The 13,282-nt window shown below is 40.5% G+C and overlaps 1 protein-coding gene across 1 annotated transcript in view; it reads right to left on the bottom strand.

The window, feature by feature from the left end:
* The window catches only part of MYO1E (myosin IE), a 140,234-nt gene that overhangs the window by 77,669 nt on the left and 49,283 nt on the right, over nucleotides 1-13,282 (bottom strand). Inside the window, exons 2-4 of the mRNA XM_084640799.1 lie at nucleotides 7,618-7,761; nucleotides 3,879-3,968; nucleotides 2,956-3,050 (exon numbers count right to left, since the gene is read on the bottom strand). Coding sequence (XP_084496925.1) covers nucleotides 2,956-3,050; nucleotides 3,879-3,968; nucleotides 7,618-7,761 — 329 coding nt within the window. The remainder of the gene's footprint in view (nucleotides 1-2,955; nucleotides 3,051-3,878; nucleotides 3,969-7,617; nucleotides 7,762-13,282) is intronic.

Below are 13,282 nucleotides of genomic sequence, written 5' to 3'. Positions count from 1 at the left end.
TAAAATGGCCTGATATAATCAGTAATCAAGCCCTAGAATGGGCACAACTACCTATAACAAGTGGTACGGAAGAGGAGATGGAGCTATTTTGGATATCTTTTAAGAATGCTCACTAATAGGCTACCCACAGAAGCTTTTCTTTGGCAATGCCAGAGCAAGAGACTGGTGTGCTTTTACACCATTATAACTTCATCGACTTCAGTAGAGTCATTCCAAATTTAGACTGGTGAATGAGAGGTGGATCAGCTCTGCATCTTGTAACTATTAGGAGCTGTGATGTCATAATCAGAAGAATCTTTAAGTAATCCAAAGCAATGTACATGGAATTTGATCAAGAGCACAAAAATATAAAAATTAACTAAAACGAACGGTACAACTGGCTGAATTCTTTGATTTGACAAATCTAACAACCCAGCAGTGAACCATTCACAGTTGTCCCCAAAATCAAACACCAACATAAAAAGCATCTGGAAACTTAGTCTCCTGCTTTTCCTGTGTTTATCTCACAAAAATAATCTTAGGAAAAATAAACATGCATCAAGGAAGAGGAACATTTTGTATATAATGTCATGAAAATGATTTTCTTCTTTCATTCTTGTTATACCCTTCAAATGTATCAAGCACAACACAGGAAGAGCGTGATGAGGCTGTGCACACGTCTCAGGGAACACAAACCATACTTTATTTACAGTATGGGCCAGACTTTCAAAAGAGCTCACTACCCACAATCAGGGTCTGTCTTTTATAAAAGAACTCAGCTGTCACAATTCAGGCACCTAAATAACTGGCCAGATTTTCCAAAGACCTTGACATTCTGGGTGTTAGGCATGTTTGAAAACCTGGCCCTTATGTAGGTCAAATCCAGAATTGTTTCTCTGAACACTCGAATTGTGGGGATTCAGATAATTTGGACCTGCATATTCACAGATTCATAGATATGAACTACCCCAAGCTCTGGATTTGAAGGACCAAAGCTCAAAGCAAAACCAACCCAAATTTTACTTGTTTCCTAACACCTATGAACTCAGAAACAGAACCAAATAACTCTAGTATTGCTAAAAAGAAGGCAGAGGAGTGGAAGTCTGAGCTGATAGTATCTTTGCACATGTGTAATCAGTTACTTCCAAGAAGCTACATGCTCTTGTTTTCCAGTACTAGGAGCACCCAACACTTTTCTACTGTGGGATGTCACCCTTGGGAGCTTGGCCAGGACTATGAGTCACAGCTCAAAAAGAAATTCCACAAGTATGAAGAATTTTCACACAACTCCTCTTTGAAGGCTTTCAAGTGCAGCTCATCTGTGACACATATTAAGATGATCTCTGCTTTCACACTATGACATTTAATACGATGGCAGAAAACCTTATATGCGGAACACCTTCAAATATAAAGACTCAGATCCTGGCCCCTGTTCTGGCTCATCTGCACTACTCCAGTAACACAAAGAGGCCAAAAAGTTCCCCAGGTACCTGTAAGTTTCCTTGGTACGAGGAATCTTTGCTGACACAGCTAGCTCTTTGCCACCCCTGAAGGCCCCTGGCATAGGAGGGGTGGCCAGGGTATACAGAACTCTCTGATTATCCCCACAAGCCAGGTGGCTCTTTGGGGGCTATTACAAATTTAAATACCTTTCTGCTAATCTAAACTAAGGTGGGGACAGGCTCAGTGGAAGACTTCCTGGGCATAGCTGAGGAGTCATTCCAAATACTTTTTTGGTTCAGACCAGAAGTTATAGATGCACTGTTTCATTTAGTGATGACTTTATAACAAACTAAGTAAGGTTCAGGGCAGCTTTAAAAGGTGACACCAGAGTAACAACCTCACATACAGTAGAACCCACTAACAACGACCTCATATATAGCAAAACCCCTCTGGGAATGAAGTAGAAAGGAAGTCCTGAATACAGCTGATGGGGAAATTATGAAAAGCCAGTTTTTAAACCTCCTATCATGGTTTAATTTGTAACCATGTACCTTTCATATACATTCTCCAGAGCCACTGCATTTTTGATAAGGGGACCCTTGACATGAGTCACGCATTGAGGAGAGGAAGGGTTCTTTTTGTTAAGCTACAAGCAAAGGCAACATTATAAAACAAAAATGAGGATCCAAAAAATGTCTAGTAATATTATAAAATCCTGAAATAGTTAATTTTCAGTGACAAAAGATTTTTATTAATACTACTAATATAAATTGATGTAAGAGAAAAAGAAGCATGGTAATGCCCTCAAAGAGTTCACAAGACTCAACCTCTTTTGGATAGCTCAGTGGTTTGAGCATTGGCCTGCTAAACCCAGCGTTGTGAGTTCAATCCTTGAGGGGGCCATTTAGGGATCGGAGCAAAAATCAGGGATTGGTCCTGCTTTGAGCAGGGGGTTGGACTAGATGACCTCCTGAGGTCCCTTCCAACCCTGATATTCTATGATACTGAAAAATAAGATGTGCTGGAAGGTTGCATGTGTGCTTGAATGCAGTTGATTGCGAGTGTACTGTGCATTATAATTTTGCAGTAAGAAATGATGAGGGGGGCCTATTTGTGGGTGATTATAGTATGACTTGGGAGTGTTACCAGGTACAAGGGCAAAGACCAAGTGACTTTAACCACATGAGAAATGCAAAAATTCCTTGCTTGAGTGTCTTGCTGCTTTTCTGAAATTGAATTTTTATATATAAAACTAAGGGAAAGCATTCAGCCTGTACATTTACTGGGCATTATTAAACATAGTTATGACATCACTTGTGCCCAATTAGAAAGGTCCATAATGCTTTCAGTGTTCTAAAGTCGTTCCAAAATAAATAATACATCATCAATATTATCTGAGATCCCCCCCACAACACACACACAAATGAATAATTCTACAATATTAAGGGAATCTAGCAATAAAATGAGAGACCCTGCTTCCTTCTGAGAAAGCTTTAAACTAGCAGCTATAATAGGTGAACAGCTGTTTCTTACCTGATAATGACACACTGGTTTTCTCTGTCAATAATCATGTTCCTGTACATGTTGTCGGCTAGAGCATAGATATGTGGTGGATTTTCATACTGAGCCTATGGGAAGGGGTTGGGGAATATAATGTAAATTTCAGACAGATCATTAAATACCACAGAAAAAAATAATATAAGTATTTATCACGGAACAGTTTCTTGCTAGGACAGAAAATTCTGCATTTTAAATTGAGCCTCAGACTTCAGCAGGTACATATTAAAATCAATTTTTGTCCTGGCTGAGATATGTAAACACTCTATTTTAAAAATGTAGAATACCTAAATATATACCTGTCCAAGAGAAACTCACATAATTTATGCCCCTTTCAGAAGTGGTCTTAAGCTAACAAATAAACACTGCACAGAGCCTCAGGCTGATTGGCCATGTGAGACCACCCCCCACCCCATTCAGACTGAATAGCATACGTAGTTTTCGGTCTATGGACATGCCTGATTCCAGTGCAGCAGATTGAGTTACCTGTGCCCTCCCTCTGCCCCATACTTACAGTCCAATTTTCAAAACTGGCCTCTAATTTTGTGTGCCTCTGTGTTTTGGTGTCCAGCTTTAGAGATCTAAGGTATAGATAGCTGGTGAAAAATTCCTCTTGTATAGGGGAACTGTCTGCTGTGGGGAAACCTGATCAAACTTAAATCAATACATGAATCTGTTTTGCAAGCTTAACTCTGTCTCAGAGAATCCAGCATGTAAATGGAGGGAGAAGCAGGACCTCATTAAAATTAGATGCTGCATCCAAATTAAGTTAGTCTAGGCCAGTAAGTTCCACCACCACCAAAACCAGTCAACATATACTCATATTAGTCCAAACAAAGCGTGAAGAACCTTTACATACAATTGAATATCTGCAATATCTTATAGGAAACTTTACTTACAGCTCCCTGGTACATTTCAATTTCCTTTTCTCCAAAGTATGGCATCTGTTTGAAAGGATTCACAGAGATTAACACAGATCCAATATATGTCTGTATTCAAGAGCAGTTAAGGTTCATGACACCTCCTCAGTGGCTATAATTTCATAAAGCATTACCTTATTACTGGTGATATAATATTTTGAGCTATAAATATCTATCAATAAAACAAAGCTTTACAAAAATAATTGGGTTTTCCCATCAATGCTGTTAAATAACTATAACTTTCAACAATCCTTAACAGTAAGAATGATATTACTGAGGCTTACAAATACAAACATATCGCATATGATTCGGAAAATATTTAATTTTTTTTAATTTAATTTAATTTTTTATTTAATTTTTTTAATTTAATTTAATTTAATTTTTTTAGCACAACGTTAACCGTTGAGCTCAGGAGCATGTATCTGAGGACAAAAAAAAAAAAAGACACTTTCAGTAAAAATACAAGAAAGGAAATTATATATTTGAACTGTTTAGCCACTTCTGGAGTGTCTTATTGACAGCTTGAGAAGGACTAGCTGTTGTGAACGTGACAAAAAGCAGCATTTTAAAGGGACTGTCTGAACTCTCAGTGGTGTAAACTTCAGTGGAGCTATCTGATGTACAGATGTTAAGCAAAAAGAAAAGGAGTACTTGTGGCACCTTAGCGACTAACCAATTTATTTGAGCATAAGCTTTTGTGAGCTACAGCTCACTTCATCGGATGCATTCAGTGGAAAATACAGTGGGGAGCTTTATATACACAGAGAACATGAAACAATGGGTGTTATCATACACACAGTAAGGAGAGTGATCACTTAAAATGAGCTAATATCAGCAGGAGAGCGGTATTTTCCACTGAATGCATCCGATGAAGTGAGCTGTAGCTCACGAAAGCTTATGCTCAGATAAATTGGTTAGTCTCTAAGGTGCCACAAGTACTCCTTTTCTTTTTGCGAATACAGACTAACCCGGCTACTACTCTGAAAGAAGTGAAGCAACATACTCTCAGGTTGGGTCAGTTCTCTGATGAGAGACTTACTAAGGGTGCTGCAGGAAGTGGTGTTGGTGATTCAGTAGGTGACACTGTTCTAGGCAAGTTACTGTGAAAGCAGCACCCCAGAATGGTGTTGTAGGGCAGTGGCTCTCAACCTTGCCAGACTACTGTACCCCTTTCAGGAATCTGATTTGTCTTGCATAACCTCAAGTTTCACCTCACTTAAAAAATACTTGCTTATAAAATCCGCCATAAAAATACAGAAGTGTCACAGCACACTATTGTTGAAAAGTTTCTTACTTTCTCATTTTTACCATATAATTATAAAATAAATCAATTGGTATATAAATATTGTACTTACATTTCAGTGTATAGTATATACAGCAGTATAAGCAAGTCATTGCCTGTATGAAATTTTAGTTTGTATCAACTTCACTTGTGCTTTTTATGTAGCCAGTTGTAAAACCAGGCAAATATCTCGATGAGTTGATGTACCCTCTGGAAGACCTCTGTGTACCCCCAGGGGTGCATGTACCCCTGGTTGAGAACCACTTTTATAGGAGGCTACTCTGGTGTCCTGGTTAAATTCTGCTTTGGGTAATTACATTCTGCTACCTGAAATCCTCCTGCAGATTCATGGATATGGAATACCGTAAATTTCGCTAATTAGCAACCTCTCATTTGCCAGCAAAAAGTTGCTATTATCTGCAGTTGCTAATAAGCGGCAACAGCCAGGGAAGGAAGCACTGGGATGTGCCTTCCTTGGCTGCAGCCCTACTAACCTGCCTGAGAGCAGGGTAGCAGCAGGGAAGGGGGCTTCAGCCCAGATGCTGGGGCTTTCCATCGTGAGTGGGGGTGCTGGAGCCCACAAAGTTGCATACTACCTCTTCCTGCGCTCTCCAGGAGTCGGGGCTCAGCACATTCCAGCGATTCCTTCCCTGTGCACAGTCCCACAGCAGGGTGCAACCTAGAGAGTGTAGGGAGAGGTACTATACAGCTCTAGCATCTGGGCTCCAGCCCCTCTCCCTGTTACTGTGTGGCCCAGAGCCTCCCCTTGCAGCCCCACACCTTCTGCGTGGTCCATTGCAGGACTGTGGTCCGAGAAGGAAGCACTGAGATGTGCTGAGTGCTGGCCCCAGGCCGGTTTATTCGGCTGCAGCCAGAGAAGGCAAGTCTTAGCACTTTCTTCTCTAGTTGCAGCCCCAAAAACCTGCAAGGGGTGCTCAGCGCATCCAAGCGCTTCCTTTTGGGGCAGCAGCCTTGCAAACTGCCTGCAGGTGGCGCCTTTCTTCCAAAAAGAGGTGGTAATAAGCCACATGCTATTGCTAATATCCAAATCCTAGTAACAATGATGTTAAATGGGATGGGATTAGTTCCTGGCAATATATTGCCATTAACCAGAAGTTGCTAATATCAGGATTGCTATTAAGTGGAACCTATAGTACTTCACTTCCTCTCCTCAACTGTTATATAGCTGTGCTGTGCGCTCTTACATAGCTGCAGTGTTTTACTGGGGAGAATTTAATGGATAGATGAAGTAATTCCTCTGTGTGTAATTCTTCCTGTGTGTAATATATGTATAAATATATACTACGCACGCCTATATACGGTTTGTAAAACATGTTAGGATCCTTTGGAATGAAAGATGTTATCTGCTTGTAGGTGGTGACTGACACCATTTTACAGTCAGACCTAGTTCACTGGTGCTTGGATTTAGCTGTGTGTCTATGTGTAAGAGCCCAATTTAGTAAGGATTTCAGATTCTATTTAGCAATCTGGAAGTGTTCATGGGTAAACAATCTACTGTTTAAACACTTCCCTACCCCCAAATTGTAGAATTAGCATTTAGTGCCCTACATAAGAATCTATTGTTATGGAATAATAGCTACAAAATGATGTCATGTTAGCCAGCGAGGAAATAAAAGTTACTGGACATAATTTCTATATTGTGAATTTGCAGTGCTCCACTCATACATTTTTGGATTTGATTCAGAAAAGAATGACAACATCCAGGGCACCAATATGGTAAACCACGCACTCATTATGTCAGTATAAACATGAAATGATTGTTTTCTGCTCACAAACAATGTCAGCATTTAGTGGAAAGATTCAGTAACCTCTGCCCAAAGTGGCACAGACCAATGTTCATTCATAGATGGACACATTAACAACTGAAAGTTCAGGAGCTGATCTCTAGATTAAAAATAAAATAAAATAAAATAAATAAAAGCCTGCACAAACTGGAGAGGGATAAAAAAGGAATTATAGTATTTACAACAAGAATCTAAAATCTAATGTGTCTGATTTAACCATGAATTCTTCTGAAAAACACTTAGTAATACCACTTTGTTAGACAGATAATTTTAACACAAATGCCACATTTTTATAGGGAGAAAATGAAGTATCAGACATGTTTTCATCAGTGCAAAACACAGGACTAAAAACTTCGCAAGAGTAACCCAAGAGAGACGAAGCTCCAAAGGAACAAAGGTGTTTTGTGCTACTAAATGGAAGAGTACTATCTCCTGGCCGCAACTTTTTGCTCAGTGTGTAAAGCATTTTGCTTAATCCCACATGAACTTTCATATAAAATGCTCAGCATCTTTCACTGATCTGCTTTCATGGATGGACGGAACGAGATATATATAATATATATTAATTAGTCTTATACTCTATAGCAGCAAGCCCACATTGCCCGAGTAAAAACATGCCCATAAAGGATACAAAGATGAAATCGTCCATGTATCGTTTCTTTAGATTCTCCACTATGGAATCCTCTGTGATTTTGGAGAGAAGGACCATATCATCCACTCCACTGTGCTTGACATTGTGACTCTGCCAGTGATATCGGTAGTGCCCCTTGCTGCCCTGTAAAATAATTTAATATGTATGGAAGAGATACAGATTTCTCATTAGCTTTAAAAATTAAAGAGTCAGTTCATTCATATATGCTGATCCCCAAAATATTTTCTCACATTAAACAGCAACCCCCATCTCTTGCTTGGACTCAGAGACAAATAAAAAGGCATCTCTTTACACACAAATAATGTTAACTTCAAAATTTTCAGTTATTGAAAGTATCAGTCACTCATCAATCTATTTGGTTTATCAAAGAGCAGGTTCGTAGGTGATTTGATCATGGTCTACAAGAACCTACATGGGGAGAGATTTCCAAAAATACACAGCTCTTTAATTTAGAAAAGAAAGGCATAATGAGACCCAATGATTGGAAACTGAAGCTCAAAAAACCCCCAGACTATAAATAAGGTGCAAACATTTAACAATGACAATAATTAAGCATTGGAACAACTAACAAGGGATATGGTGGATTCTCTATTACTTGCAGTCTTTAAGTCAAGACTGGATATTTTTCTAAATGAATACACTATAACTCAAACAGAAGTTATTAATTTGATGCAGAAATTATTGAGTGACATTTTATGGATTATGTAATGCAGGAGGTCGGATGGTTTGATCATAATGTTCCCTTCTCACCTTAAAATCTATGAATTCTTGTATTTAGCTGACATTTACATATGAATTCTCTCAGCAGGCTACAGCATGCCAGAGGAACTACTGTACTCTATGGTTACTACTGAAGTCTCGAAATATTACAAAGCGTACCACTTTAAACTAAAGCCAGGCTCAATGGGTCGTGATCAATGGCTCCATGTCTAGTTGGCAGCCGGTATTAAACGGAGTGCTCCAGGAATCGGTCCTGGGGTCGTTTTTGTTCAATATCTTCATTAATGATCTGGAGGATGGCGTGGACTGCAAACCCTCAACAAGTCTGCAGATGACACTAAGCTGGGAGGAGTGGTAGATACGCTAGAGGGTAGGATAAGATACAGAGGGACCTAGACAAATTAGAGGATTGGGCCAAAAGAAATCTGATGAGGTTTAATAAGGACAAGTGCAGAGTCCTGCACTTAGGATGAAAGAATCCCATGCACTGCTACAGACAAGGGACCGAGTGGCTAGGCAGCAGTTCTGTAGAAAAGGACCTAGGGATTTCAGTGGACGAGAAGCTGGATATGAGTCAACAGTGTGCCCTTGTTGCCAAGAAGGTTAACGGCATTTTGGGCTGTATAAATAGGAGCATTGCCAGCAGATCCAGGGACGTAATCATTCCCTTCTATTCAGCATTGGTGAGGCCTCATCTGGAGTACTGTGTCCAGTTTTGGGCCCCACACTACAAGAAGGATGTGGAAAAATTGGGAAGAGTCCAGAGGAGGGCAACAAATATGATTAGGGGGATGGAACACATGACTTATGAGGAGAGGTTGAGGGAACTGGGATTATTTAGTCTGCAGAAGAAAAGAATGAGGGGGGATTTGATAACTGCTTTTCAGATAACTACCTGAAAGGGGGTTCCAAAGAGGATGGATCTAGACTGTTCTCATTGGTAGCAGATGACAGAACGAGGAGTAATGGTCTCAAGTTGCAGTGGGGGAGGTTTAGGTTGACTATTAGGAAAAACTTTTTCACTGGGAGGGTGGTGAAGCACTGGAATGGGTTACCTAGGAAGATGGTAGAATCTCCTTCCTTAGAGGTTTTTAAGGTCAGGCTTCACAAAACCCTGGCTGGGATGATTTAGTTGTAGATTGGTCCTGCTTTGAGCATGAGGTTGGACTAGATGACCTCCTGAGGTCCCTTCCAACCCGGATATTTGATGATTCTGTGATTATTCTATTGATAATTGGAAGTGCCTCTTTACAAAATATTACTTACGATGACTTAATTGATGATTTTGTAAAGAAAAAGTGTAGGAAAAAAACTATCTGAATAAATATATTGTTTTTCAAATTGAATACGTTTCTTCAGAGGAAGTTAACTTTTATTTTTCCCTTCATGCGTCATCTATACTTTTTATTTTTACATATTTTTCACGTTAGCATAATGCAAATAAGGCTTTCATCTAGACCAGAAGTTCTCAAACTGTGGTCCAGAACTCCATTCAGGTGGACCGAGGAAAGGTTATTAAGTTTTTTTTATAAAGCGCTCTTATCCAAAGCACTTTATAATAGTTAGCTAACAGTACAAACAACATTTGGAAAGATCATTAAGTGGTCCACCGAGACCCTCAGCAGTTTTCAAGTGGTCTGTGGAAGGGGGAAAAAAAAAAGACTATAAAAACAATTGAGATGCCTCACTTTATTTTCATTTACTTCCTATTACTTATAATATAGGAGGAGGATGAAGAAAAAAAGAATGAAAAACAGTGGGGGAGATAAGAGAGAATGTTCTTTTTCTGGGCTGGGTCCCCGGGGGGGGGAGCCGCCAAAAATAAAGCTGTGCACAGGGCCCTACTAACTCTAAATCTGCCACTGGGTGGTACGTGAACCAATAAAAGTTTGGGAGCCGCTGAGTTAGCTAATCTGCCGCAAAACATAGCGAAGACAAGGCACATCAGTTTTACAGAGAGGTAAACTTGACAAGGTCAAGAACCATGATGTGGGTATGGGTATGACCTCACCTAGCTATCTTGCAGTAAACACTACAAATGCTTTGTCTTCCCTTAGGATTTTACAGTGAGATAACACTGTCAGTGAAGACAAAGCCTAAGGGCTTGACTACACTTGCAAGTTACAGCGCAATAAAGGAGCCCTGGGCGCACTAACTCACTACCAGTCCACACTGGCAAGGCACATAGAGCGCTCTGACTCCGCGGCTACATCTCTGCTGGTACTCCACCTCGGCAAGTGGAATAACATTTGCTGTGCCCCCATTGGAGCGCCACAGTGCCAGTGTGGATGAGGTGTTGCTTTACTGAGCTCTGATCAGCCTCCGGAAACGTCCCATAATCCCCTTAAGTCAAGTGGCCACTCTTGTCATTGTTGTGAAATCGGCTGCAGGAATGCGGCTGCTTCTCAGCTCCGAGAAAAAGCAAACATTTACTGAGAAGGAGGCAGGGGAGGGGAGGTCTGAACTTACAAGACAGCATGCTGACACACTCAGCACCCCAAAAACCCACTCTCTCTCCCCCCACATACACACAACACACTCCCTGCCACACTCCATCCCATCCCAGCCCCCATTTGAAAAGCACGTTGCAGTCACTTGCATGCTGGGATAACTGCCCATAATGCACCATGCCGAATGCTGCTGCAAGTGCCGCAAATGTGGCCATGCCAATGCGCTGTCAGCTGTCAGTGTGGACAGACTGCAGCGCTTTCCCTACTGCACTCTACGAAGACGGGTTTAACTCACAGTGCTCTACATCTGCAAGTGTAGCCATGCCCTAAGTAGCTGTAAAAAGAGGAGCTTGGCAGATTTAAACAAACCTCAGCCGGCACTGAGTTCTCAAAAACACAGACTGAAAGAGAGCCCCAGGGTATCACACTGCCAGGGGTCCCTCAGCAACTCTGCTGATGTTCTCTAAAACCAATGCTTGGAGTAGATTTAGGCTATGTCTACACTGGCAACTGAACGACAAAACTTTTGTCTTTCAGAGGTGTTTTAAAAAAAAAAACCACCAACCCTAAAAGACAAAAATTTTGCCACCAACGAGTGCCAGTGTGAACAGTGCATTGTCGTCAGGAGTGCTCTCCTACCGACAACGCAAACGCCGCTCGTGGCGGGTAGAAGTTTTTTTGTCAGCAGGAGAGCCAACGAACGGTGGCTACACTGTGCAACTTTTAGCAATATGGCTATGGAGACACAGCTGTGTCGCTAAAAGCTGTGTAGTGTAGACATAGCCACAGGAACTAAGGCTGGGCAAGGAAACAGGAATAAAGGTGTGTAATGCATTACTGTCAGCTTTTATTTTTCATTCTGTTGCTGTTCCATGCTTATGATCAGACCCACTTTGCATTCTGACAAGAAGAATATTTGTGGGTCATATAATGACTTCCTGTGAGCTAATGTTCTGCTGTTAGAGATACCCCACTTTAGGAATGCCAATGCAATAGCAAGCATATTCAACTCAATTGTTAGATTGAAAACTGACAACACCAGCAGATATTGATTGATCACATGATTATAGTCAGTTTTATTCTGTTATTCCTCTGTTATAAATGCTTTGAAACATTCAAAACTGTAAACAAGCTAGAAATTAAGATTAAGATGCAGTTTCCATTTTTCTGATCTCTCAAGTCTCAGCAACAGACGACAAATGTCATTCTACAGACACTTTGGACTACACTGTATCTCCCTTTTTGTAACTATCTTCTAATAGTACAAGTCAACTGTTAATTAAAACAAACAGATATGGCTATTTGAATCTTGAAGAAGACAGAAGGGTGGCAAAGATGGTAAAGCACTGAAGCCTAAGATTTTATAACTGTTGTCACTTGTGCAGCATAATTGAAATGCGGAATATATAAGATAAATTCCCTGCTTACATAATTCCACAAATTATGGGTCACAAGCACATCATTATTGTTTTCTTCAGAATGTAAGCAGATGGATCAAATGCTACAGCTGGATTTTTATTTACAGAAGTTTGGATGTCAGACTCCACCTTGTGTTACAATGGCAACTGTGTTTTTATTTCTGTCCTTATTGTGAAAAAGACCAAGAAACGACAACATCCTACGCTACAAGTATTTGATGTAGCTCTAAAAAGGTTGGGTCACGCTGTGACACACAACAGGGTTTTTCTTTAACTGAGGAAAGCAAAATATTTTGTAGTTCAGACCATTTTAAAGTGCTTTGTCTAAAAATATAACACTTAAAACAAGAAATCTGAAGAGGCTGCACACTCAGTCCCTGAGGAAGGGCTAGGCATGCCTAATGTCTTGCTGCAGCAGCTCTCTCTAGCCATCTGAATAAGCAGAATTTGTAAGAGCTTTTGCCAGAGGGATGGTCACCAGAGCCTTTGGCTGCATCTACAGTGAAAGACATGGACCTGTAATTCACCCTCAGTGCAGCTCCAGATCATGGCAACCTTCTCTCCAGCAAAAGGTGATTCACAGCTCCCAAAAGGGTGCAAGATGTTTACTTTCCCCAGTTAAAGGTGTGACTTTTTTTTTCTAGCCACAACAAATACTTGCAGGTGAAGCATTTGTGTTCCCCTCCCAACCAGAACAGAAATATGAGCTTAGAGCTGCCATGGTAACACAAGATGTCATGGAGGTAAAAACGCCTGCCCTCCATCTACACTACAGTTTCCACCACTGTATCATGAGTTTCATTTTTTCCCTTAGCATATAGAAGGTCTTTTAGGGTGTGCTTCTGAGAGGGGAAGAGGAATAGAAAACACAGTGATCCCAAAAGATGCCTCAAAACTTTTATCCACTTTCCCATAGTTAGGCTCACATTTAAGGTAATTAGCCTCAAAACCTAAACCAAAAAGTGGTTTTTGGTAATCAGGGCTCCTTTCAACCCAATCTTTATTTAGAAGCATTCTCTGTGAAATCCTCATTTTAAAGCATGTCTGTACGCTAAG

Source organism: Lepidochelys olivacea (assembly GCF_965140295.1).
Source record: "Lepidochelys olivacea isolate rLepOli2 genome assembly, chromosome: 10".
Lineage (NCBI taxonomy): Eukaryota > Metazoa > Chordata > Testudines > Cheloniidae > Lepidochelys > Lepidochelys olivacea.
The sequence above is the reverse complement of the archived record's forward strand: the minus strand, read 5'-3'. Positions and strand labels throughout refer to the sequence as shown.